General features: G+C 46.0%; 1 protein-coding gene and 1 pseudogene across 2 annotated transcripts in view; both read right to left on the bottom strand.

Moving 5' to 3' along the window:
- The window catches only part of CECR2 (CECR2 histone acetyl-lysine reader), a gene marked incomplete at its 5' end in the record, with an annotated part of 133,879 nt that extends 114,032 nt beyond the window's left edge, over window positions 1-19,847 (bottom strand). The window contains one exon of the mRNA XM_080706312.1: window positions 19,722-19,847. Within this exon, the coding sequence (XP_080562438.1) occupies window positions 19,722-19,847 (126 nt within the window). The remainder of the gene's footprint in view (window positions 1-19,721) is intronic.
- LOC308269824 (ATP synthase subunit ATP5MJ, mitochondrial-like) lies at window positions 5,694-5,863 on the bottom strand (annotated as a pseudogene). The gene has a single exon. The product of its transcript is annotated as an ATP synthase subunit ATP5MJ, mitochondrial-like (transcript).
- Window positions 19,848-24,556: the final 4,709 nt, after the last annotated feature.

Genomic DNA, 24,556 nt, shown 5'->3' with positions numbered 1-24,556 from the left:
TTTTTGAAACAAGGTCTCACTGAGTTGCAAAGGGCCTCACTAAGTAGCTGAGGGTGTCTGCAATCAGTGATCCTCTGGTCTCAGCCTCCCGAATGCTGGGATTACAAACTGTGTGCCACCATGCCCGGTTTACTCTAGATTTTTTTTTTTTTTTTTTTTTTTTTTTGGTGGTGGTACTAGGGTTCCTGGAAACCCTTCTACCTCCGGGCTAAGCTCCCAGACCTATTTTTATACTTTTTAAATTTGGAAACAGGGTCTCTTAAACCAGAGCGGCTGGCTTCGAACCTGCGCAAGCCTCCTGTCTCCACCTCCCATCCTCCTGTCTCCACCTCCCAAGCTCAGGGATTACAAGCGTGCACCACCACACCCGGCTAGATTTTTTTTTTTTTAATTACATGTTGATCTACCATATCATCCAGTCATCCTATTTTTAAGACAAAGTTCTCTTCTAAAGAAATAAAAGCCAATATCCAAGAACGGTATACAAATGTTCATCAATAGATAAAATCTTTAAACTGGGGAAGTACTCAGCAATAAAAAGAAATAAACTATTGATACATGTTACAACATAAATGAATCTTATTTATGTTGAATAGAAGCAGGACCAAAAACTAAACTTTAACATAATGGGAATCGTATGGTATGTACTTTAAAGTCCAGGAAATGTAAACTAATGCACAGTGACAGAAAACTCATGAGGAGCTTACCCCGGGGGAGAGGGAAGGTAAGGACTACAAAGGGACACAAGAAGCTGGGCTTAAGAGGCTGAGACAGGAGGATCACAGGTTCAAGGACAGCCTTAGCAAGTAGAGGAACTCATCAACCAGCAAGACCCTGTTTCAAAGTAAGAAATAACATCAAGGTGTAGCTTGAAGGTAGAATGGCTCTAGATTCAATCTCCAGCATACAAAAAAAAAAAAAAAAACAAGAAAACTCTGCTGGAAAAGATGGACCTGTTGTCCTCATCCTGACTAATGGTTTCACCAGTGGAAATTGTACATGGCACACTTGCAATCCCAGCACTTGGGAAGCTGAGACCGAAGGACTGCAGGTTTGCAGCCAGCCTCAGCAACGTGTGAGGTCCTCGTAACTTAGTGAGACCCTGCTCCAAAATTAAAAAATAAAATAAAAATAGGGCTGGGGATGTAGCTCAGAGGTAGAATGCTCCTTGGGTCAACCCCCAGTATCACTAAATAAATAAATAAAATAAATAAATAAAATAAATGGCTGTCTAAATGCTGAATGTGATTCCGTGGACGAAGAGTGATCAGATCACTGCAATCATGCATTTCTAAAAGCTTACTGAAGGTGCTGGTCTGAGAACCACAGAGAATAAGAGCATCTGATTCAATCCTATCCAATCTAGGCTTATTATTTATGACTCTGAAACCTACATTAAACCCCTAATCCTCAATCATCTCATAAAAATATTATTTTATAAAGACCAACAGAGGACCCTGGCGTGATGGTGCCTGCCTGTAATCCTAGTACTTGGGACAGGAGGATCACAGGTTTGTGGCCAGCTCAGCTACTTAGTGAGGCCATTTCAAATTTTTAAAATAGGGCTGGAGTTATAGCTCAGAGGTAAAAATGCTCCTGGGTTCAACCTCAATAACAACAAAAAAAAAAGAAAAACCCAAACAAAACAGATTAATTCACATATACATTCACAATTCTTGGCATATAATGAATGTTTGGCAAATAATAATGGCTAACTTGAGTAAAACTTATAAGTTAGCATTATTCAGATACTTACTTTATAAATTTTGTTGTTATTGATACCAGGGATTGACCCCAGAGACATTCTACCTCTGACCTATCGTCCACCCCTCCAGCCTTTTTTTTTTTTCTTTTTTTCTTTTTTGGTGGTGGTGGTACTGGGGTTCCTGGAAACCCTCTTACCTCTGGGCTACACTCCCAGACCTATTTTTATACTTTTTTATTTGGAAACAGGGGCTCTTAAGCCAGCATGGCTGGCTTCGAACCTGTGCGATCCTCCTGTCTCTTCCTCCCAAGCACAGGGATTACAAGCCTGCGCCACCACACTGGCCGCCATTATTATTTTGAAAGTCTTGCTAAATTAATGACACTGGTCTTGAACCTCAGATCCTGTCTCAGCCTCCCACTTTCTGAGATTACAGGTGTTTAACACCTAGTTACTTTGAGTGCACAAGTTTTTAAGAATTTAATTTTCCCATTAACTCAGTAGGTAGGTATTGTTATTCCCTTCTTTAAAGTTGAGAAGGGGAATCAATCACCACTAAACAAATGAATGAATGAGGCCAAGGGTGGTGGCGCAGAGCTGTAATCCCAGCCCTTGGAAGGCTGAGACAGGAGGATCATAGGTTCAAAGACAGTCCTGGCAACATAGGAAGGTTCTTAACAACTAGGTACGCCACTGTTTCCAAATTTGAAAATAAATAAAATAGAGCTGGGGGTGAAGCTCAAAGGTAGAATAATACCCCTGGGGTTCCATCCCCAGTGCTACATAAATAAATAAATAAAATAAAAAAGAGAGAGAACCAAGTTGTAGGAACTTTAAGTTGTCTAAAGTCACACAGGTACTTAGCATGGCACCAGGAAACAAGACCAGTCTGGCTCCAGAGTGTAATCTTTTCCTATCTTTTGTTACTGAAAAGTGCTGGGTATTGAACCCAGGGCCTTCTATATTGCTAGGCAAGTGTTCTACCGTTGAGCTAAGACTCGAACCCCTTGAATCTGAATTCTTTTTTCTTTTTCTTTCTGTTGGGGGGAGGGGGGATCCAGAGGTATTCCACCTCCAAGCTACAGCCCCAGCCCTATTTTTTTATTTTGAAACAGGGTATCAATTTGTTAGAAAGGGCCTAAGTAGCTGAGGCTGTCCATGAACCACGATTCTCCTGTCTCAGCCTCCCAAATTCTGGGATTACAAGCGTGCACCAACACACTGGGCTTGAAGCTGAATTCTTAACCACCACTCCTTGATAAAAGCTATTCGCCGGGCACGTTTACAATCCCTGCACCTGGGAGGCGGAGACAGGAGGACAGCGCAGGTTCGAAGCCAGCCTTGCTGGCTTAAGAGACCCTGTTTCCAAATAAAATATAAAAATATAGGTCTGGGAGCATAGCCTGGAAGTAGAAGGCTCCATCCCCAGTAGCACCCCCCCCAAAAAAAGCTATTATTTTCCTCCAGGCAATAACTATATCCTTAATGCTAAGCCTCCATTCATAACTTTCTACTGCACAACTCTAATTAAAATGTACACAACAGGACAAGCAATGTCAACATGTCCCATATTTGTTACCTTCATCTCAAACCCTATCATGAAAGACAATGATCTCCACCACAGCGAAGAGTAACAGCATCCGGGCACCGTGCCAGAACCCTGGGAGCCACAGTAAACCCAATGCTCCCTCTTGGTAACACATGCTCTCCCCTTTACTATTCTCAAGTGAAAGTTACAGGCAATAAAATTTTCTTTTTTTTTTTTCCTGTGATAATGGAAATGGAACCCGGCCCCAGCCCTAGTTTTTAGTCTTTTTTTTTTTTTTTTTTTTTTGTTGTTGTTGTTTGGTGGTACTGGGGTTCCTGGAAACCCTTCTACCTCCGGGCTACACTCCCAGACCTATTTTTACATTTTTATTTGAAAACAGGGTCTCCTAAACCAGCGCGCGCAGCTGGCTTCGAACCTGCGCGATCCTCCTGTCTCTGCTCCCAAGCGCGGGGATTACAAGCGTGCGCCACCACGCCCGGCTTAGTCTATTTATTTATTTATTTATTTATTTATTTATTTATTTATTTATTTTCGGGTCTGGGGATGGAATCCAGGGGCATTCTACCTCCGAGCTACACCCCCTGCCCTATTTTTTTTTTTAATTCTTTATTTTGAAACCGGGTCTCACTGAGTTACAGAGAGCCTCACTAAGTAGCTGAGGCTGTCCACGAACTGCGATCTCTGGTCTCAGCCTCCCGAATGCTGGGATTACAAGCCTGAGCCACCAGGCCTGGCTTTAGTCTTTTTATTTCTGAAACAGTGTCTCACTGAATTGTGAAGGGTCTAAGTAGCTGAGGCTGTGGGGAACCACACCCTCAATCCTCATGAACCACAATCCTCCAGTCTCAGCCTCTCAAATGCTGGGATTACAAGCGGGCATCACCATGTTCCTACATTCTTAAATCCACCATATTGTTCAACTAGACTCAAAAGGAGATATAACACAAAATGCATAATAAAATCTACCTCAAAATGTAAACACATACCTCACCAGATGATTACAACTTAGCAGTCTAATGCTTCTTCCTACAAATAGAAGCTAAAGGTACAAATGCAGACTGAGTGTTGTATGAACAATTCCCGTATGATCGCTGGTGAAGGTGCTGGATTTCCCAAAATGAAAAAGTAGTTACCAATATATTCCAAACAATACTAAGTATGATCTTTTCTAAACTAACCCAAAAGCCATACGTATTCCTAAAATTTGTAATTTATGTTAAATCAGCATGGAAATTACTTGCTATTTATCTGTAAGTCAGAGTTGAGATTAGACTAAAAGACAAAAATTTTTTCCACTCACAAGAAAGTTCTAAAAATGGGGGCAAATTCCTCGTTGTGGGAAATGGCCTATGCCCTGGGTAACACTGTATAACATCTAGCATGCAGGCCCCCTCTCACTAAATGCCAAGAGTGCCTTTCGATCTCTGTGACCAAAACTGTCCCCACAAATTCCCAGACACTACCTGCGTCAGATGGCACCGCTGTGATGCACGGCCACGCTCAACCGTTCCTACTGAGAAGCCACTGTCCAGCCATGTTCAGCTGAGCCCTGTCTCCTGTTCCTGAAGCCGGCCTCCCATTCCATCTGTTCTCTGTTCACGATTTCAGATCCTGTCATCTCTCATCTAGCTTTATAACTTGTCTTTCTAGTTCCTGTCTACTCATTCTGGATTAACAGTGAACTACTCCACAAAGATTATTTTCCATTCAATCAATCAATATTTACTACACACAGGCTATATACCTTGCCTGTTTGCTGTTGTTGTTTTGTGGTACTGGGGGTGGAACCCAGGGGGGTTTCTACCTCCTGGCTATACTCCCAGACCTATTTTGTACTTTATTTGGAAACAGGGTCTCACTAAGTTGCTGAGAGCCTCACTCAGGAGCTGAGGCTGGCTTCCAACCTGTGTGATCCTCCTGTCTCAGCCTCCCAAGCGTGGGGATTACAAGTGTGGGCCATCAGGCCCGGCTATACCTTGCCTGTTTTAAAAAAAAGAGATCAAATCACAACCTCTGCTTAAACTTCAAATCACATCACCCACAGCATTTTTCTTTTTCTTTTTGAAAAGAAAATATTCTCAGCCAGGCGTGGTGGCGCACACTTGTAATCCCAGTACTTGGGAGGCTGAGACAGGAGGATCGCACAGGTTCCAAGCCAGCCTCAGCTACTTAGTGAGGCTCTCAGCAACTTAGTGAGACCCTGTTTCCAAATAAAATACAAAATAGGTCTGGGAGTATAGCCTAGCCTGGAGGTAGAAAGCCTCTGGGTTCCATCCCAGTGCCACCAAAAAAAAAAAAAAAGAAAGAAAGAAAGAAAATATCCTCAAATAAATGTTTATTCAGGCCACACATGAAGTAATTGTGCTTATGCAAAGGCATAGTGATGCTCGGCATTCCTATCTAACACGGCTTCTTTAAAGAAGCAGACTGAAGTTTCCTCTAATGACCATGAGCAGCAGCAGTACCTTTCAATGCTTTACTTTCATCAGCACTCCTGATTTTACATATTACGAAGCTCATCAACCCCATTCCCATCCAAATCTCCTGATAAACTTGGGTATAGTAGGGCTTCATGGGGCCCAGAATTTTTTGGAAATGGTTTGAAACATCTCTGCAGGACCAACTACTCAAGACACCCACCGCAATTTTCAATATTTCACTTAACCCATTCGAGTTTCTGCTTAAGATTTCCTTGGAACAAAATGATACAGTTTTAAAATAAGTTTCAAAACCATCTATCACCCCCCCCAAAAAAAAAAGTTCAACAACTCTAGCCATGAGGGAAACGCAAATTAAATGGTAAGATTTCATCTTTCTCCAGTTAGATAGCTACCATCAAAAAGATAAAAGATAAGTGTTAAAGAGGATGTGGAGAAAAGGGATCCCTTGTACAATGTATCTGAGAATGTAAATTAGCTCAGAAGTTCCAAGCATTTGGAAGGCTGAGACAGGAGGCCCACGGGTCAAGGACAGCCTCATCTACTTAGTGAGGCCCTTTACAACTCAGCAAAATAAAGAATAAAAAATAAGGCCAGGGGTGCAGATCGGAGGTAGAATGCCTCTCTGGGCTCCATCCCTGGTGCTGCAAAAAAAAAAAAAAAAATTAAAAGCTTATGGTTCAGCAGTCCCTTTTTTGGACATAAACATACACAAAACAACTGAAATGAGTATATCAATGGGGTGCCTGCACTCCGGTTTGGTTGAGCATTATTCACAATGGCCAGCAGAAGAAAACAACCTCAGAGTGCATCAATGGAAGAACAGATTGAAAAAATGTGGCACATACACAGGTGCAATACTGTTCAGTCTTTTAAAAAAGGAAATGCATATGCCAGCGGGGGGGCATGGGCTTGGATATCCCAGCATATTTGGGAGGATCTCAGTTAGCGGCCAGCCTCGGCTACTTACTACGGCTGATTACGGTTCTCGGCCAGCCGCAGCAACTTAGAGAGGCCCTCTGCAACTTAGTGAGTCCCTGTTTCAAAATAAAGAATAAAATAGGACTGGAGGTATAGCTATATAGCTCGGAGGTAGAACAACCCTGGGTTCAATCCCTGGTACCGCGAAAAATAAAATAATACCAAGTCAAAATAAAAAGCCGGGAGTGGTGGCGCATGCTTATAATCCCAGCATTCATGAGGCTGAGACAGGAGGATGGCGGCTACTTATGGAGGCCCTCCGAGACCTTGTTTCAAAAGAAAATAAAAAATAGGACAGGGGGTGTAGCTCAGAGGTCGAATGCCTCTGGCCCCTGGGTCCCATCACCAGAACCACAAAAAATTAATTAATTAATAAGCAAGCAAGCAATTACCTGGAAAGCAGTTCAGTTGAGGGTTTTTTGTATACTGTGGCTTGAACCCAGGGGGAGTCTACCACTGAGTTACATCCCCCGCCCTATTTTTCTTTTCTCCACACCACCAATCCTGGGAGTTGAATCCAGGGGTACTCTAACTCTGAGCTCCACTCCAGCCCTGTTTGTTTAATTCTTTATTTTGAAACCGAGTCTCACTAAGTTGCAGAGAGCCTCACTAAGTAGCTAAGGCTGGCCGAGAACCACGATCCTGTGTCGGCCTCCCAAGTACTAAGACAACAGCGTACATCACCATGCCTGGCTTCTATTTTTCCTTTTGAGACAGGGTCTCTTCAAACTTGCTGCGGTCGTGTCTCAGCCCATCCCTGGTGGGATTGTTTGTTTCTGGGGCTTTTTGCAGAACCTCACACATGCTGGGTAAGCATACGCACTTTCCCACTGAGCCACACCTGCCATCCCTGGCAGTTTCTCATAAAGTTAAACATACACTCACAAATGACCCAGCAATTACATTCTCTGTATTTACTCAGGAACTGAATATTTATATCCACATGAAAACTTCAGTGTGAATATACTCAGCATTTTTTATTCCTAATTGCCAAAATCTGTTTAACAACATAAATGTTCAAGCATAGGTTAGAAAATACTGCAGCACAAAATACAGCCATGATAAAATACTATTTAGCAATAAAAAAGAAACACTGATACAATAATATGACTTTACTTATTTATTTATTTATTTTTGCGGGTCTGGGGATGGAACCCAGGGGCATTGGACCTCTGAGCTATACCCCCTGCCCTGTTTTTTATTCTTTATTTTGAAACAGGGTCTCACTAAGTTGCAGAGGGCCTCAGTAAGTAGTAGCTGAGGCTGTCCTCGAACTGCAATCCTCGTCTCAGCCTCCAGAATGCTGGGATTACAAGCATAAGCCACCACACCCGGCTCATATGTCTGCATTTTTTGTTTTGTTTTGTTGGGGTTTCTTTTTTTTTTTTTTTTTTTTTTTGGTGGTACTGGGGTTCCTGGAAACCCTTCTACCTCAGGGTTACACTCCCATACCTATTTTTATACTTTTTTATTTGGAAACAGAGTCTCTTAAACCAGCACAGCTGGCTTTGAACCTGCGCGATCCTCCTGTCTCCACCTCCCTAACTCAGGGATTACAAGGGTGCGCCACCACGCCTGGCCATATGTCTGCATTTTAAAATCATTCTGCTGAGTGAAAGAAGCCAGACACAGATATAAAATTCTAGGAAAGGCAAACTAATCTATAGGGGTTGTAGCTCAGTGCAGAGTTCCCGGGTTCAATCTACACTACTACACTAAAATAAAAAGCTTTTTAAGACGGGCGTGGTGGTACACACTTGTAATCCTAGTACTTGGGAAGCTGAGATAGGAGGATGCAGAGGTTCCAGACCAGCCTCAGTGACTTGTAAGGTCCTCTGCAACTTAGTGAGACTCTGCTGCAAAATAAAAAATGAGGCTGGGGGATACAGTTCACAGGCAGCATACCTGGATTGGATTACCAGTATCACGAAAGAAAGAAAGGAAGAATGAAGAAAGGAAGAAAGAAGGAAAGAAAAAGAAAGATTGATTTTTAAATGTGCTTTATTGTATAAAATTGGTTTTATCTTTGTTTTGTTTTGTGGTGCTGGGGATTGAACTCAGGGGTCCTCTACTTCCCTTGCCCTATTTTTTAGTTTTATTTTGAAATAAGGTCCCCCTGTGTTGAAGAGTGTCATTACTTCCTAAACCTGTCCTTGAACCTGTGACCCTCCTCCTAAGTATTGGGATTCATGGGCATTTGCCAAAACATCCAGATATATATATATACTCAGAAGGAGAATGCCTCTGGTTCAATCCCCAGTCCCTCCCTCCCCCCAAAAAATGGTAAAGGAAACCAAGTGTTGGGACAGGAGGATCACAGGTTTAGGCCAGCTTTAGCAACTTAGTGAGAACCTTGTTTCAAAATAAAGTATAAAATAGGTCTAGGAGTATACCCCAGACTTAAAGAAGCCCCTGGGTTCCACCCCCAATACCACAATAAATAAATAAAAATACATACATACGGTAAGAAGTACATTCTCAACATGCACAGGGCCCTGAGTTGTCCCCAACAAACCTCCTCCCAGGAAAAGCAAAACATTAAAAAATTTAAAAAATAGTATGAAGAGCTGGATGTGGTGGCGCACACCTGTAATCCCAGTACTGAGAGACTGAGACAAGAAAATCACTGGTTCGAAGACAGCCTCAGCAAGTAGTGAGACTCTCATCAAACCAGTGAGACAGACCCTGTTTCCAAAGTGGAAATAAATTTGGGCTGGGGTGTAGCTCGAAAGTAGAATGCCTCTGGGTTCAGTCCCTAGTAAAACACACACACACACTCACACACACAATGTAGTAAAATGAAAATTTAAACTTTAAATATAGAAGGTAATAACAGCCAGGAGCAGTGGTGCGCACTTGTAATCCCAGCATTTGGGAAGCTAAGACAGAAGGATCATGGTTCATGGACAGCCTCAGCTACTTATGCCATTTCCAACTCAGTGGGGCCCTGTTTCATAATAAAGAATTTAAAAACAGGGCTGGAGGCCGGGTGTAGTGGCAGACACTTGTAATCCCAGTATTTGGGAGGCTGAGACCAGAGGATCCGGGTTCGCAGCCAGCCTCAGCTACTTAGTGAGGCCCTCCTGCAACTTCGTGAGACTCTCTTTCAAAATAAAGAATAAAAAAGAAGGCTGGGAGTGTAGCTCACAAGTAGAATGCCCCTGGGTTCCATCCCCAATAACTGCAAAATAATTTTTTTAAAACCTGTATATTAAGCTGGGCACAGCAGTGCCTGTCTGCAGTCCTAGTACTTTAGGGCTGGAGGTATAACTCAGTGATAAAGAGCACCCCGAACATGCACATAGCCCTGGGCTGAATCCCCAGCACCACAAACAAAGTAAGTTGCATATTACATAAATCTAAGAACAGGCATGGTAATAAACATGGGCTCTGTCATCAAGTGATGAAAATAAGGTTATGAAGCCACAAGTCTCCCTAAGAACTGAAGCACTTCCAATCCTCAGCCATTTGCAAGGAGAGCTGAGTGCCTACTTTAACGGAGGGAAAAGGTCCTTCAGAAACAAAGTGGAAAAAGTTCCTACATACATAGGCTGCTAACTAAAATCAACGCCAGCCTAAGAGTAGAGGGGAAACACAATATTAATTCCCTCATCGTGGCAACAGGTGAAACTTTTTTTTTAATTACCTTTCCCCTGTATAACAGCGTTCTCTAAACAAAGAACTCCAGGACACTGTTATGAAAATCGCCCCTCACACCTAAAAGAATCCGTAAACAACCTTTCAGGAAAAGGAGACACACAATGGGAAGAGAGGACAGAAAGGATTTACTCAAGAAGTCGATCTGTTAATTTAACACTTTTTCTGTCAAGCAGATCAACTGTCCCTAGTGCTATTGTTGCTGAGACAATAACACTCGGGGAAGGGGTGTTCATTAAAAGGAACTGGCCAGAGAAAAGAACACTCCTACAGTCAACAAGTCTACTTAACAGGTTCTCAACTGGAAGAACTTACTCCGCTCTTGGGAAGGATTACTTGTGATTTAAAAGCTCAACACTGCAAATGTGAAGCAGTTACTGTCACTGTGGCCTCAACACTTCCTCTACTTTCATTTGCTTCTGGAAGCTGCAGGCGGGAGGGCACAGAAGGATGCAGTCTGCTCTGATGGCGTACACACACTGAAGTCAGGGCCACACGCCTGGGGACTTACTCCAAGCCACACGGTCATTCTGGCAAAGTGGGCCTGGGAGAAAAATCCACCTAACCGAACTCAAGAGTCAAGGCTGCAGAATCAAAGCTATTTAAGTGTGTCAAGTATCTTCCAGAAGGTCATGTGAAGTCAAGGACTTTAAAGGGGAGAATGAATATTATCTTCCATACATTTTTACATAACTACATTTCAAACGGGTGTGTAAATAACAATACAAAAGCCAGTACCCAAAAGAATTATTCTTAGTCATTTGCCCCCTAAAGAAGAGAAAACTGCTTTTGGCTGCAAAAGTGACTGACTTCACACCAACTTATTTAAGCAAATCTGGGGATTTAACACCTTAATGCAGGCCAGAAATTCTACCCCTCGTCCACCGGTGCCCAGAACAAACCCCAGGACATCAGAAGAGGGGCACAACAATGGAGGAGGGAGGGTGGTCAGGCCTGAGTCCCTGCCAAAAGGGAGAAAGGAAAGGAAATAAGGCTTTGGGTCTCTGCTGGGGCTAAATAACACCAACGTGGGAAAGACAAGAACTTTGAGGAGGATGCTTTCAGTGAAAGACATCATCAAAGGCCACGTACAGAGAGTGAAGTCGGCTCCGAGCCCTCAGCATCTCTTCTAAACAGCTCGACGGCCTCCAGAACATACTCCATTGACGTCAAAGTCACCTTCCCTCCAAACCAAAATAAACATCTACCCATAAAGCAGCTTGCCTGAGAACAAAATGAAATGAAAGAAATCATCAAAAAATATTTAGGATTCTGTGGCCACTGCGCTCTAAACAGAAAATTACAATAGAATAATAAGCTATGTACTTTATGTGTGTGTCACACACACACAGCTTCAACTTAGTTCCCACTGAACTTCTGGCCTGGCCGCAGATGAGCCCCTCCACTGTCCACCACTGCACCACGCTCAGGACGTCTGCCAAGCCAGGTACCCTGAAGGCAGTGGCACCCCGCTCCCGGCCCTCCCGCCTGCCACTGCCACGGCGCCACCGGGAGCCAGTCCCGCCTGGGGGAGGCCTTTCTTGTCAGACTCCCTCCCTACGACCCCCCCCCCCAGCACTCTTCTTTCCTTCCGAGACTCCCTAGGAAAGAGAAAAATTAACCAAACATCTGTTTCTTAGGTTTCTGATAAGCAACTGCTGAAAACCTGCCCATCTGGGAACAACTTAAACTTCCTTCAATTATGGTGAATGTGAATATTAAAGGTTTGAATTTAGGGGGAACCACCATTTGAAGGAAAACTCATCACCTCCATGAGTACCACTGGCACCTTGCGGGGGCAGAGGCCAGGAATGCTGCCGCACACTGCACAACGCCTGCAGGACAGCGTCCCACAACAAAGGATATCTGGCCCAAAATACCCATGGTGCTGAGGCTGAGAAACCCTGAGTGTGAAGGAATCACAGAATACTGAGGTCAGTGTTATTGCCAAACCATGCCTTTCTCAATGGCCAAACTGCTGAAAAATAAACTGTCCCAAAGTTTTCTGGTAGAAAATGATTAATTTGTTTTGGTACTGGGGATTGAAGCCAAGGGCGTTCTACCTCCAAATACATACCTGGCCCTTTATTCTTAATTTTATTTATTTTTGTGAGTGTGTGTGGTACTGGGGTTCCTGGATGCCCTTCTACCTCTGGCTACACTCCCAGACCTATTTTATTTTTATGTGAAAACAGGGTCACTTAATCCAGCGCAGTTGGCTTCTAACCTGCCCGATCCTCGTCTCCGCCTCCCAAGCTTGGGCATTACAAGCGTGTGCCACCACGCCCGGCCCTTTATTCTTAATTTTGAAACAGGGTCTCATTAAGTTAGAGCACTGACTTCAAACCTGGGATCTTCCTGTCTCAGCCTCCCAAGCACTGGAATTACAGGTGTGTGCCACCACACCTGGCTGAAACTGATTATTATTTGTTAGAGACTAATATAAAGAAGATAAAAATAAATGCATCCAAGGCAGAGTGTCCAATGAAAATATAGGCATGAGCAGCAGTTACCTGAAAAGGTCTTAATATCAAACAAAAGGCTGCCTACCAAATGAAGGGCAAGCCACAAGCCAGAAGCACATTTCATTCAAAGTTCTGGGTATAACTAATATTAAATATAACAAGAAACAAAAGTGAAACAGGGTAACATAATTCAAGACACTCATCCTCTAGGATTCCTCAAAATCTCCAAGTAAAAAATCTAAGGTCAAGATGGACGTGGTGGCGCACGCTTGTAATCCCCGCGCTTGGGAGGCTGAGACAGGAGGATCGCACAGGTTCAAAGCCAGCCTCAGCTACTTAGTGAGGCTCTCGGCAACTTAGTGAGACCCTGTTTTCAAATAAAATATAAAGCCGGGCGTGGTGGTGCACGCTTGTAATCCCAGCATTCGGGAGGCTGAGACCAGAGGATCGCGGTTTGCGGACAGCCTCAGCTACTTAGGCCCTCTGCAGCTCAGTGAGACCCGGTTTCAAAATAAAGAATAAAAAATAGGGCAGGGGGCATAGCTCGGAGGTCGAATGCCCCTGGGTTCCATTTCCAGACCCACACAAAAAATAAATAAATAAATAAAATATAAAATAGGTCTGGGAATATAGCCCGGAGGTAGAAAAGCCCCTGGGTTCCACCCCCAGTACAACAACAAAAAAGTGTTCAGGAACTGGGGGTGTCACACAGTAACACAGCGTAAGCGTGGCCATGTACAAGGCACTGGGTTGCATCCCCAGCCACCCCCCCAAAAAAAGAGAAGCTGTTCACAACTGCACCGAGTAGACCTAAAAGCACTTAATGAGAAGCTGCCCTCAGCTGTCTACACACTGCACTTTTACCTTTGCACTTGCAGTTGACTAGCACTCCTCATTCTGAACCCACAACACATCAGGAATCCAGCCCTGACCACAGGGTAGACGGTCAGTGGTAGCAAACGCTGCCAAGTTGTATTTTAGGCTTTCCTAACTGCGTTCCAGAAAATTAAGCAAGACCAAATTTAACTTCCATAGCAAAGCAAGCCAGATGCTACACAGGCTGTGTCCTTCAGGACCAGAGAATAATGCCCCTCCAACTGTAGAAGGTTCCAAATGCCCCTTCTGAAGCTTCATTTGGTAGGTGAAAAGGGGAGAGGGGGACCCTTTCCTTTCAAAATGCTGATATAATGGGAAAAAGGCTGGGGAAGTTACCTTATGACAAAACACTGCCCCCTTTCAGGATTCAACCCTCACGGATTTGCCCTTCTGTAATTCTCATACAGCTGCTGAGCTTTCCTTCTTTGTGGAGAGCAGATACTGACCCTCCAGAAGACATTTTATCACCTGGAACTTACATTAAACAATCTCCTTCAGTACCATTCAAAAGCCATCAACGAGCATTTGCGAGGCTGAGATAAGAGGATGGTCGTTCAAGGACAGCCTCAGCTATTTAGTGAGGCTCTCAGCAACTTAGTGAGACCCTGTTTCCAAATAAAATATATAAAATAGGTCTGGGAGTATAGCCCCAAGGTAGAAAAGCCCCTGGGTTCCACCCCCAGTACCACCAAAACAAAAGAAAAAAATGGCCAAGGGCTGCGTGTAGTGGTGCCCACTTCTTATCCAAGTACTTAGGGGCTGAGACAGGTTTGTGGCCAGTCTCAGACTAGTGAGACCTCCCCAACTTAGTGAGACATTTCAAAATACAAATAAAAATAGGGGTGGGAGTGTACCTCGGAGGTAAAATGCCCCTAAGTTCCATCCCAGGTATGTAGGTACACATATACTGAGAGAAATGCATAGAATGTTTAAAAGAGGATCTTCTGAACCAAAGAACTCTAGACCTAGGCTGTGGAATTTCAGCCACTCTTATAGGTCTAAGCTGCTATTTTATAGATAATGAAAACTGAAGCAGAAACTTATCAGCCAGGCAGGTGGTGCACGTTTGTAATCCCAGTACTTGGGAGGCTGAGACAGGAGGATCGCACAGGTTTGAAGCCAGCCTCAGCTACTTAGTGAGGCTCTCAGCAACTTAGTGAGACCCTTTTTCCAAATAAAGTATAAAATAGGTCTGGGAGTGTAGCCCGGAGGTAGAAAAGCCCATGGGTTCCACCAAAAAAGAAAAAAGAAAAAAAAAAGGGCTGGATTTCATCCCCAGTACCAGAAAAAAAAAGGGGGAGGGAGGAGAAAATCAGGCTGGGGGTATAACTTGGAAGTAGAATGTCTCTGAGCTATATTCCAAACAAACAAACAAACAGTAGAGTACAATTTTCCTAACTCCTAGTCCAGTGCATCTTGGGTCATGAAATGAGGCTTCTGGTTCCCTGATCAGGGCCAACTTGTTCTTTTCTGTAGTTCTGGGTCTATTAACCTGTGTAATGGTTAAGGACTTCTTTCAGAACCTGATGAAAGCCTTAGGCTCCCCCCTCCGGTCAGATGTATACAACTAACTCCTATTGCCCTCCCTTTGCGCCAGGTTTAGGAACTGTTGATACACAGTGGTGTTCTTAAGTTTCTCTTTTAAGTGATTTTGCTTACTTTAAGGTACAATAATTTCTGATTTGTACTTTTCAGTGGATCAAGGGAATATCAAGGGGAGAATTCAAGACTGCATATTGCCCCCAGATGTTGATTAGGGAAGGGGCTTCAGTCACACACCAAGAGAAGACACACAGAAGGAGCTGGGCCTTGTGGCACACGCTTGTAATCCCAGCACTCGGGAGGCTGAGACTGGAGGATCGCAGTTCGTGGACAGCCTCAGCTACTTAGTGAGGCACCCCGTAACGTAGTGAGACCCTGTTTCAAAATAAAGAATAAAAAACAGGGCAGAGGGTGTAGCTCAGAGGTCGAATGCCCCTGGGTTTCATCCCCATTCCCGCAAAAAAAAAAAAAAAAAAAGGGTAAAAACATTTTTTTACTTGCAAAATATCTTCATTAACATCTTGCAGAATTACAGCATCAATCCTCCCAGCCTATCTGAAACACTGTTTCATTTTAAATAAACAGAAGCCAAATCCTTGAGGATTCTGGATCCTAAATTTTCTGTAAATCCACAGTTCAGCCTGGTGGTCAAGGGTAAAATGAAAATTTTTATTTTTGTGTGTGTGGTCCTAGGGAGGAACCCAGGGTCATTCCACCTCCAAGCTACACCCCCAGTCCTTTTTTTTTTTTTTTACAGTATTGGAGATGAAACCCAGGGGCATTCTACCTCTTGAGCTACACTCCCAGCCCGATTTTTATTCTTAATTTTGAAACAGGGTCTCACCGAGTTGTAAAGGGCCTTACTAGGTAACTGAGGCTGCCCGCGAACTGCGGTCCTCCTGACTCTCAGCCTCCCAAATGCTGGGATTACAAGTGTGTGCCACCTATTTTTTATTTTTTACTTTGAAACAGAGTCTCATTGAGTTGCAAAAGACCTTACTTAAGCATACACTACCATACCTGGCTCCCAGCCCTATTTCTTATTCTTTATTTTGAAACAAGATCTTACGAAGTTACAGAGGGTCTCACTAAGTAGCTGAGGCTGGCTGCAAACCTGAGATCCTCCTGTCTTAGCCTCCCAAATGCTGGGATTACAAGCATGCACTGCAATGCCTGGCTTTGAAATCTTTATTTAAATAATTTAAAAAAAAGTTGATATTCAACTTCCATTACTCGGCATGTCATCATTTCTATCTTCTCTTTTTTTTTTTTTTTTTTTTTTTCCTTAGAGGTGCTGAGGACAGAGCCCAGGAGGGCCTCTCCTGCATGCTAGGCAAGGGTCTTTTGAGGTTTCAGTAAATTAAGGTTATAGGACCTTTCCACAAGGCCTATCTGGTAGAACCTGAAATTGAATAATATTCACTTCTATAAAAAGGGTCTTCTCCTGCATCATAAAGCCTAACCATGGGGTTGCTTTTCAACTACTAAGACACTGTTTTTAAAATCACCTAAGAAAAAAATAAAAATAAACTTACTTATCCCAAAATTCAAAACTGATGATGTCTCCATAGAGTTGTGCAATGTCAATGAGTCACATGTCAGAAGACCAAAAATAATTTTTAGCTTAAAGTTTTAATAAGCCACGGGTGGTGGCGCAGGCTTGTAATGGGAGGCTGATACAGGATTGCAGGTTCACAGCCAGCCTTAGCAACTTAGGGAGACCCTCCACAACTTACTGAGACCCTGTTTCAAAATGGAAAAAAAAAAAAAATAGGGCTGGGGGGTGTAGCTCAGAAGTAGAATGCTCCTGGGTTCAATCCTCAATACTGCAAAAAAAAAGTTTTAATAATTACTGATAGTCTAATAATCTTGAGATAAAACTTACTTTAACTACATCAAAAGACACCTAACATCACACATGGAGTGTATAGACAAGAAATACACAGTGGAAATGTCACTATAATTAGTTATCCATTTACTGAAAAATCGCCAAAGGAAAGGAATGTATTTCTAAAAATATAGGAGGCTGAGACAGGAGGATCTGGTTCCAGAACAGCCTCCGCAAGTACTGAGACACTCATCAACCTAGAGAGACCCTATTTCAAAATTAAAAATTAAAAAAAGGGCTAGAGAGCCGGGCATGGTGGCGCACACTTGTAATCCCAGCATTCAGGAGGCTGAGACCAGGAGGATCAGGGTTCACAGCCTCAGCTACTTAGTGAGGCCCTCCGCAACTTAATAAGATCAAGTTAAAGAATAAAAAATAGGGCAAGGGGTGTAGCTCAGAGGTCGAATGCCCCTGGGTTCCATCCCCAGACCCGCAAAAAAAAAAAAAAAAAAAAAAAAAAAAAAAAAAAGGGGCTAGAGGTAGAGGTGTAGCTAGGGGTAGAATGCCCCAGGGTTCAACTCCCAGTGCCACAAAAATTTTTTTTAATATGTAAATGTCAAAATACTCATATGTGTTGCATGTTTTTTTAAATAGTACACATTGTGTGTGTTTGTGTGTGTACACAAACTACTGGGGATTGAATCCAGGGTACTTCTACCTCCAAGCTTCCCCAGCCCTATTTATTTATTTATTTATTTAATCATTTATTTATTTTGTGGGGGGGGGTTTAACTGGGGGTGAGACCCAGGGGCATTCTACCTCCCAGCAACACCCCCAGCCCTATTTTTTATTCTTTACTTTGAAGCAAGGTCTCACTGAGTTGCAAAGGGCCTCAGTAAGTAGCTGAGGCTGTCCACAAACTGTGATCCTCCTGTCTCAGCCTCCCAAACGCTGGGATTCCAAGTGTGCGACACCAAGTCTGGCTTATTTATGTTTTTTGAAACAGGGTCTCACCAGGTCGATGAGAATTTCACTACTTGGTGAAGCTGTCATTGAACCTGTGACTCTCCTGTCTCAGCCTCCCAAGTAACCAGGATTGTTGTGTACATTTTAAACGAAAAAAGTATCACTTCCAAGGAAAAGCTAGAATCAAAATAGAAGTAACTGGTTTCAAGTAGCCCTTATTATTCACTGTGTAAAGAACGATTTTTCATTTCTGCTATATGGATAAATTCGATATCGTTAATGAGCTTACAATTTCCTCTAGAAATTACTCCAGCTACTACTTAGGAACCACCAGGTTACTTCTTAGCACAAAAGATAAGTTACTTCTAAGTTACTCTCAAAATGCTGTTAAGGTCTTAAGTAAAAATCAATTACCTCTACTTTTCCATCAACAAAATGGGAATGTATGGATTTGGAGAGACAAAAGTTTTTTTCAGGAGTATTTTCAGAATGAGTCCTTAAACACGAAACTTATCACCTACCATCACCCCAGCTTTATCTTGCAAGGAAAAAAAGGGCTAGGGGGCAAGTTTATCAGCACCCAAGATGGCACTGCAACAAGGAACACCTCCCACAACCGCCACCATTTTGAGCAGCAGGATTTAATTAAACTACTCATGCTTTTGTACCAACTACAAGGAAAGCAAGACATCCGCGTAATTGCTAAGCCTCTCTGGACTTAGAGGATCCTCAGATCTTTCATTTCTTTGGCCCTGTTTCTCTGTTTAGTCAACATAAACAGCGATCCCAGGGAGAAAAAAAATTATTGTTAAATACCATACTTGTTACATACACGTTCAAACTTTGGGGGGGAAATAAAGGTATCGTGGCGCAAAATGCCCCAAACTATTACATTTTCCTAAAACCTCGGAAAGCCTACGACTCAATTGCTTTCATCAGCTTAAGGAACTAAGAATCGGCAACGCCAATGAGCGTCCCCGGTTTATCAGTCTACATTCCTCTTCACCCTCCCAACCCCAGCCCTTTGGATCTTTTTATTTCCCCGATTTCATTAACTCCGCAACAAGAGCAACTTCCCCACGCTTCGTACACAGGAGAAGCAAATGATATTTCAGCGAACGGGACTGGATCTAGAAAGAAAGGTGCGGCCGAAACCTCGGGAGCAAACGGATCCGAATCCATCCGAAAATGGCAGAAAGTAAGATGCGTGGGGGCGGCGAGGCGACCCCGACCCCCAGCTCCCGCGAAGGAGCGACTCTAATTCCCGGGGCTCCCGGGACGCACCCTCGGCAGGACTGGAAACAAAAAGTGACCCGCAGCACCTTTGTCCCAAAGCCAAAGGTGTTAGGTCACGGCACACCGCGGCCGGCCGCGGGGGAGCGAGCGAGGCAACCTGCCAGCCAATCCAACGTTTCGCACCCCCTTCCGAAAATAAAGATAAAGAGGATGCGGCGGCCGCGGGACCCCCGGCTCCCCGGGGATCACAAAGCACCGCGGCCGGGCCCGAAGCCGTCCCCCCGTCCGCGCCCGCCGGGGATAATGGTGGCCCGACCCACTCCGGCGCCCCGGGCTCCGGGGATAAAGAGGCGCCGGCGCGGGCGGCGGAGGATAACGGAGTCCCAAACTTTGCGGGCGCCCTCCCCGCCGCGCCGCCACAAAGCCGCGCGCCGCGTGCCCGCCAAAGCGCCGCGGCGCCGAGAACGCCGGCGCTCACCTCGATCTCGAAGTCGGGCAGGCGGAACGCCGTGCGGAAGAGCGAGCAGAAGTGCGCGATGGCCGGCACTTCCCACCACGAGCGCAGCTCGCCCAGCGCCGCCGCGCCGCCCTCCTCCGGGCACATCTCCGCGCTCGGCGCCGGCCGGCCGGCCGGGCGGGCGGACGGCTCCGTGCGGCGGCGGCTGCTCGGCCGCCCGCCGGCCCGCGCGCGCGCCCCGGCCCGGCCCGGTCCCGTACAATATAATCCACTCCGCGCCGGGGAAAACAGATGGGGCTGGGGGAGGGGAGGGGGCGGCGCCGGGGGAGGGGCCGCCCACGAGGAGGGGCGGGGCCGCCGCGCCACAACAACAACCCCGCGCGCGCGCGCGCCCGCGCCGGCCAGCTGCGCCCGCGGGAGCGCGCCCCGCACCGGCCCGCCGCGCGCCAGGTGCCGGGACCCCGGAGTTTGACGGACTTTCGGGAGGCGGGACCTCGCGGGCCTCTCCCGCCCCCATTGGCCCGAGTGGTCGCGTCCTTTTAAAGGGCCCGCCGGGCGGTGCGCTCCGAGGGGCCGGACCGCGCCGCGCGCACGTGCGGGAGTGCGGGGATGATGGCTGGGGAGGGCGGGCGGGCGGTCCCCGCGGGAGCCGGGAGGCCCGGGGAAGTGAAGCGGCTTCCACCTGTTCTCGAGCGCTTTCATTCCGCCCGGAGCGCTGCGCTGCGAGCTCACAAGTGGCTCCTTTCTCCGAGGGAACCAGGTGGTGGGGCTGGTTAGGCTAGAACTCCGTGGGATGGAGGCCGAGCGCGGCGGGAAGGGTGCGGTAGGGGGAGGCACCAATCAGCGGCCGAGCGGGAGGAGCGACCCCCGCCCCGGGGCCGGACACGTGTGACGCCCCCCGGGGCCGGCGGCTGTCCTGGCCGCGGCGGGCCGCCCGCACCCGCGCGCACCATGTGGCGGAGGCGGGGGGATGGGGCGCGGGGCGGCGGGGCCGGGCGCGATCGCCGGGGGCGGAGGCCTGCCGCCCCGGCCCGGGCTGTGCTCCGGGAGGAGGTGTCGAGGCGCGCGTTTTAGAAAAGTTAAGGGCTGTATGGGACGCTGGGATTGTGCTGAACCGGAAGGGGGAAATCACCTCCAAAGCAGCCCAGAAGTTCGGGGAAACGGCACTGAAGGTCTAGCCATTTCTACCGGTCACTGCAGCCAGGCATTTAGGGCTGCGTTCTGCTCAAGTCTCACGAGGCCCTCGCCTTCTCTCTTCTGCCTCAGATTGGAAACGCCATCCCCGATGCGCCCCCAAAATTAATCAAGTGCTTACTGAATGACAGCCACAGCCACAAGATGTACCAAGGATTCTATTCTGCCTGAACGGCAAGTGCGAGGAACACATTTATTCGATAGATTTCAGAGTGGGTCAGCTGGGTAATTCTCCCCCACTACTCCCTCGCACATTCTTTATAGCCTGGTACTGGGGATTGAACCCATCGGAGGTCTACCTCCGAGCACACTCCGAGCCCTAATTTAGTTTTTTTTTTTTTTTTTTTTTTCAAAAGGACCTTGCAAAGTTGCCGCACACTTGGCTTCAAACTACCTGATATATCTATATAGAGATACAGATATATAGATAAAAAAAATTTTTTTTGCGGTATTGGGAATGGAACCCAGCTACACGACCACCCCCAGCCCTAATTTTTATTTGTTTTTTGGAAACAGGGTCTCACTAAGTTGCTGAGAGCCTCACTAAGTAGCTGAGGCTGGCTTTGAACCTGTGCAAACCTCCTGTCTTAGCCTCCCAAGCGCTGGGATTACAAGCGTGAGCCACCAAGCCCGGCTTTTATCGTTTTATAGTATTGCTTCACGTGTATGCTATTGTTTCTCTTCACATTAGTGTCTAGTCCACTATAGCCTGACTGTTCTACTTTTTTTTTTCTGATTTCCCCCATCTGACTTCTCCTTCCTGTCTTTATCTTTTATCATTTAACCTTCTTGCCTGATCTCTCAATCATCACTACTAGCCGGCCTAATAATAGGTTGTCAACAATAGCTAGAAGCAGAAAGGTGAGAGTTGTGGCCACTCTAAGATATTTGAATGCTTTTTTTTTTTGCGGTACTGGGGATGGAACCCAGGGGCATTCTACCTCCGAGCTACACCCCCAGCATACACCCCCAGCACTATTTTTTATTCTATATTTTGAACCAGGGTCTCACTGAGTTGCCAAGGGCTTCACTAAGTAGCTGAGGCTGTCCGTGAACCCGGATCATCCTGTCTCAGCCTCCCAAATGCTGGGATTACAAGCCTGCCCCACCACGCCGGGCTTCAATGCTTTTACAACACTGTACACAAACGCGTTCGCCCTTCTCTTCCCTCCCCCACCCCCATTTTATTTTATTTTATTTGCGGGTCTGGGGATGGGACCCGGGGGCATTCGATCCCGGAGCTACAGCCCCTGCCCCATTGTAGAGGCAACTCTGCCAGGGTTTCGTTCTCTGCAAATGTGAATCAACAAAGCTGTCCTGGAACTGGAGGTGCCCCCTGGCGGTGGTTACAGATTCCCAAGTGCCTTTCTTCCCCTGCTCACGATTTTCCCCGTTGGGACAGTTTTGCTGGGGGAAGGGTGAGGGTAGTTGATTCTGGGTCTTCATAGGGAAAGAACACGCTGGTTGGTTGGTTGGTTGGTTGGTTGGTTGGTTGGTTGGTTGGTTGGTTGGTTAGTTGGTTGGTTTATTGGTGGTACTGGAGATGGAACCCAGAGTCATTCTACCTCTTTGCTAAACCCCCCAGACCTATTTTATTCTTTTATTTGGAAACAGGGCCTTAGTAGGTTGCACATGGCCTCTCTAAATTCCTGAGGCTGGCCTCCTGTCTCAGCCTCCCAAGGACTGGGATTACAAGTGCGGGCCACCTCCCCTGGCTGCGGGCCACCTCCCCTGGCTGCAGTTAAGCTTTAGACCTCTTCCTTTCTCTCCTCCTCTAACTCTGATTCATCTTCTGCCTCTTGGTTGGTTCCTCCCCTGAGCAGTCTACCTACGCTCTCACCTAGCCCTGTAAGGTCTGGAACCAATCCTGGTTCAGGAACTAAGGAATCTAAAATGTCCTGGGTCTGGCTGTAAATCCAGACCCTTGTTCCTGAGTTGGGGGCCCCAGCTAGAGCCTTCCATTTGGACCTCATCTGACCACCTCTCATTTGGACTCTTGCCTCTGCCGCTGTTGGAACTAATACGCTGAGTCTTTGCCTCTGCTTTGAACATCTGACCCACCTTTTCCCCTTGGATTCAACGGCCTCAGATTTGTTTTCTACTCATTTCCAGCCATTGATCTCATAACCTGGGTTAATGACCCTGTTGCTCTGTGGGCCTTCCTTGCTTTCTCCCTTAGGTTCTGTGTGGTATTGCCCTCCTGGATTTTTCCACACAACCCATTCTTTCCCCCCTTAATCACTTCTTTGAGCATCTTCCTTAAAGACACACACCTGAGCGTGGTGGCACAAGCCTGTAATCCCTGTACTCGGGAGGCTGAGACAGGAGGATCGCTGGTTCAAAGACAGCCTCAGCAAGGAAGGAGATTCTCATCAACCTAGTGAGGCCCTGTTTCAAAATAAAGAACAAAAATATCGGGTCTAGGGGTGGAGCTTGGAGGTAGAATGCTCCTGGGTTCAATCTCCAGTGCTAAAAAAAAAAAAAAAAAAATTCAACCAGAGACAGTGGCACATGCCTGTAATTCTAGCTACTCTGGAGGAGTAGACAGGATGATCACAAGTTCAAGGAACACCTGAGCAATTTTGTGAGACCCTGTCTTAAAAGAAGAAGAAGAAGAAGAAGAAGAAGAAGAAGAAGAAGAAGAAGAAGAAGAAGAAGCCGCCGCCGCTGCCTACAGGAGCCGGGCGTGGTGGCGCACTCTTGTAAACCCACCATTCAGGAGGCTAAGACCGGAGGATCATGGTTCGTGGACAGCCTCAGCTACTTAGAGGCCCTGTTTCAAAATAAAGAATAAAAGCCAGGCATGGTGGCGCAGGCTTGTAATCCCCGTGCTTGGGAGGCGGAGACAGGAGGATCGCGCAGGTTCGAAACCAGCCATGCTGGCTTAAGAGACCCTGTTTCCAAATTTAAAAATATATTATAAAAAAATAGGTCTGGGAGTGTAGCCGGAGGTAGAAGGGCTTCCAGGAACCCCAGTACCACCAAAAAAAAATAAAAAATAAAAAAATAAAAATAATTAAAAATAGGTCTGGGAGTGTAGCCCGGAGGTAGAAAGGTTCTATCCTCAGTACCACCAAAAAAAAAAAAAAAAAAAGACATGCCAAATTTTGGCTTCAACCAGTTTTATCTGCCACCCGCACCCCACCTGTTGTCACCAATGGCTCCTTCACTCCTGTAGAACTGGTTCATTTATTTGGAAACAGGGGCTCTTAAGCCAGTGCAGCTGGCTTGGAACCTGCGTTATCCTCCTGTCTTCGCCTCCCAAGTGCAGGGATTACAAGCGTGCGCCACCACACACCCCCCCCCCCGGCTCTTTTTATTATTTTTTTGTGGTACTAGGGTTGGAACCCAAGGGCATTTTACCTCCAAGATAAACCTCCAGCCCTATTTTTTATTCTGTGTGTGTGTGTGTTACTGGGGATGGAACCCTTCTACCTCTGGGCTACACTCCAAGACCTATTTTTTATATTTTATTTGGAAACAAGGTCTCTTAAGCCACTGAGGCTGGCTTTGAACCTGCGCGATCCTTCTGTCTCTGCCTTCCAAGCGCAGGGATTACAAGCGTGTGCCGCCATGTCTGGCTTTATTATTTTATTTATTTTTTTTTTTTGGTGGTACTGAGGGTGGAAGCCAGAGGCTTTCTACCTCCGGGCTATACTCCC

Source organism: Muscardinus avellanarius, assembly GCF_963383645.1.
Source record: "Muscardinus avellanarius genome assembly, chromosome: 11".
Lineage (NCBI taxonomy): Eukaryota > Metazoa > Chordata > Mammalia > Rodentia > Gliridae > Muscardinus > Muscardinus avellanarius.
This window is presented reverse-complemented; position numbering and strand designations above follow the sequence as displayed.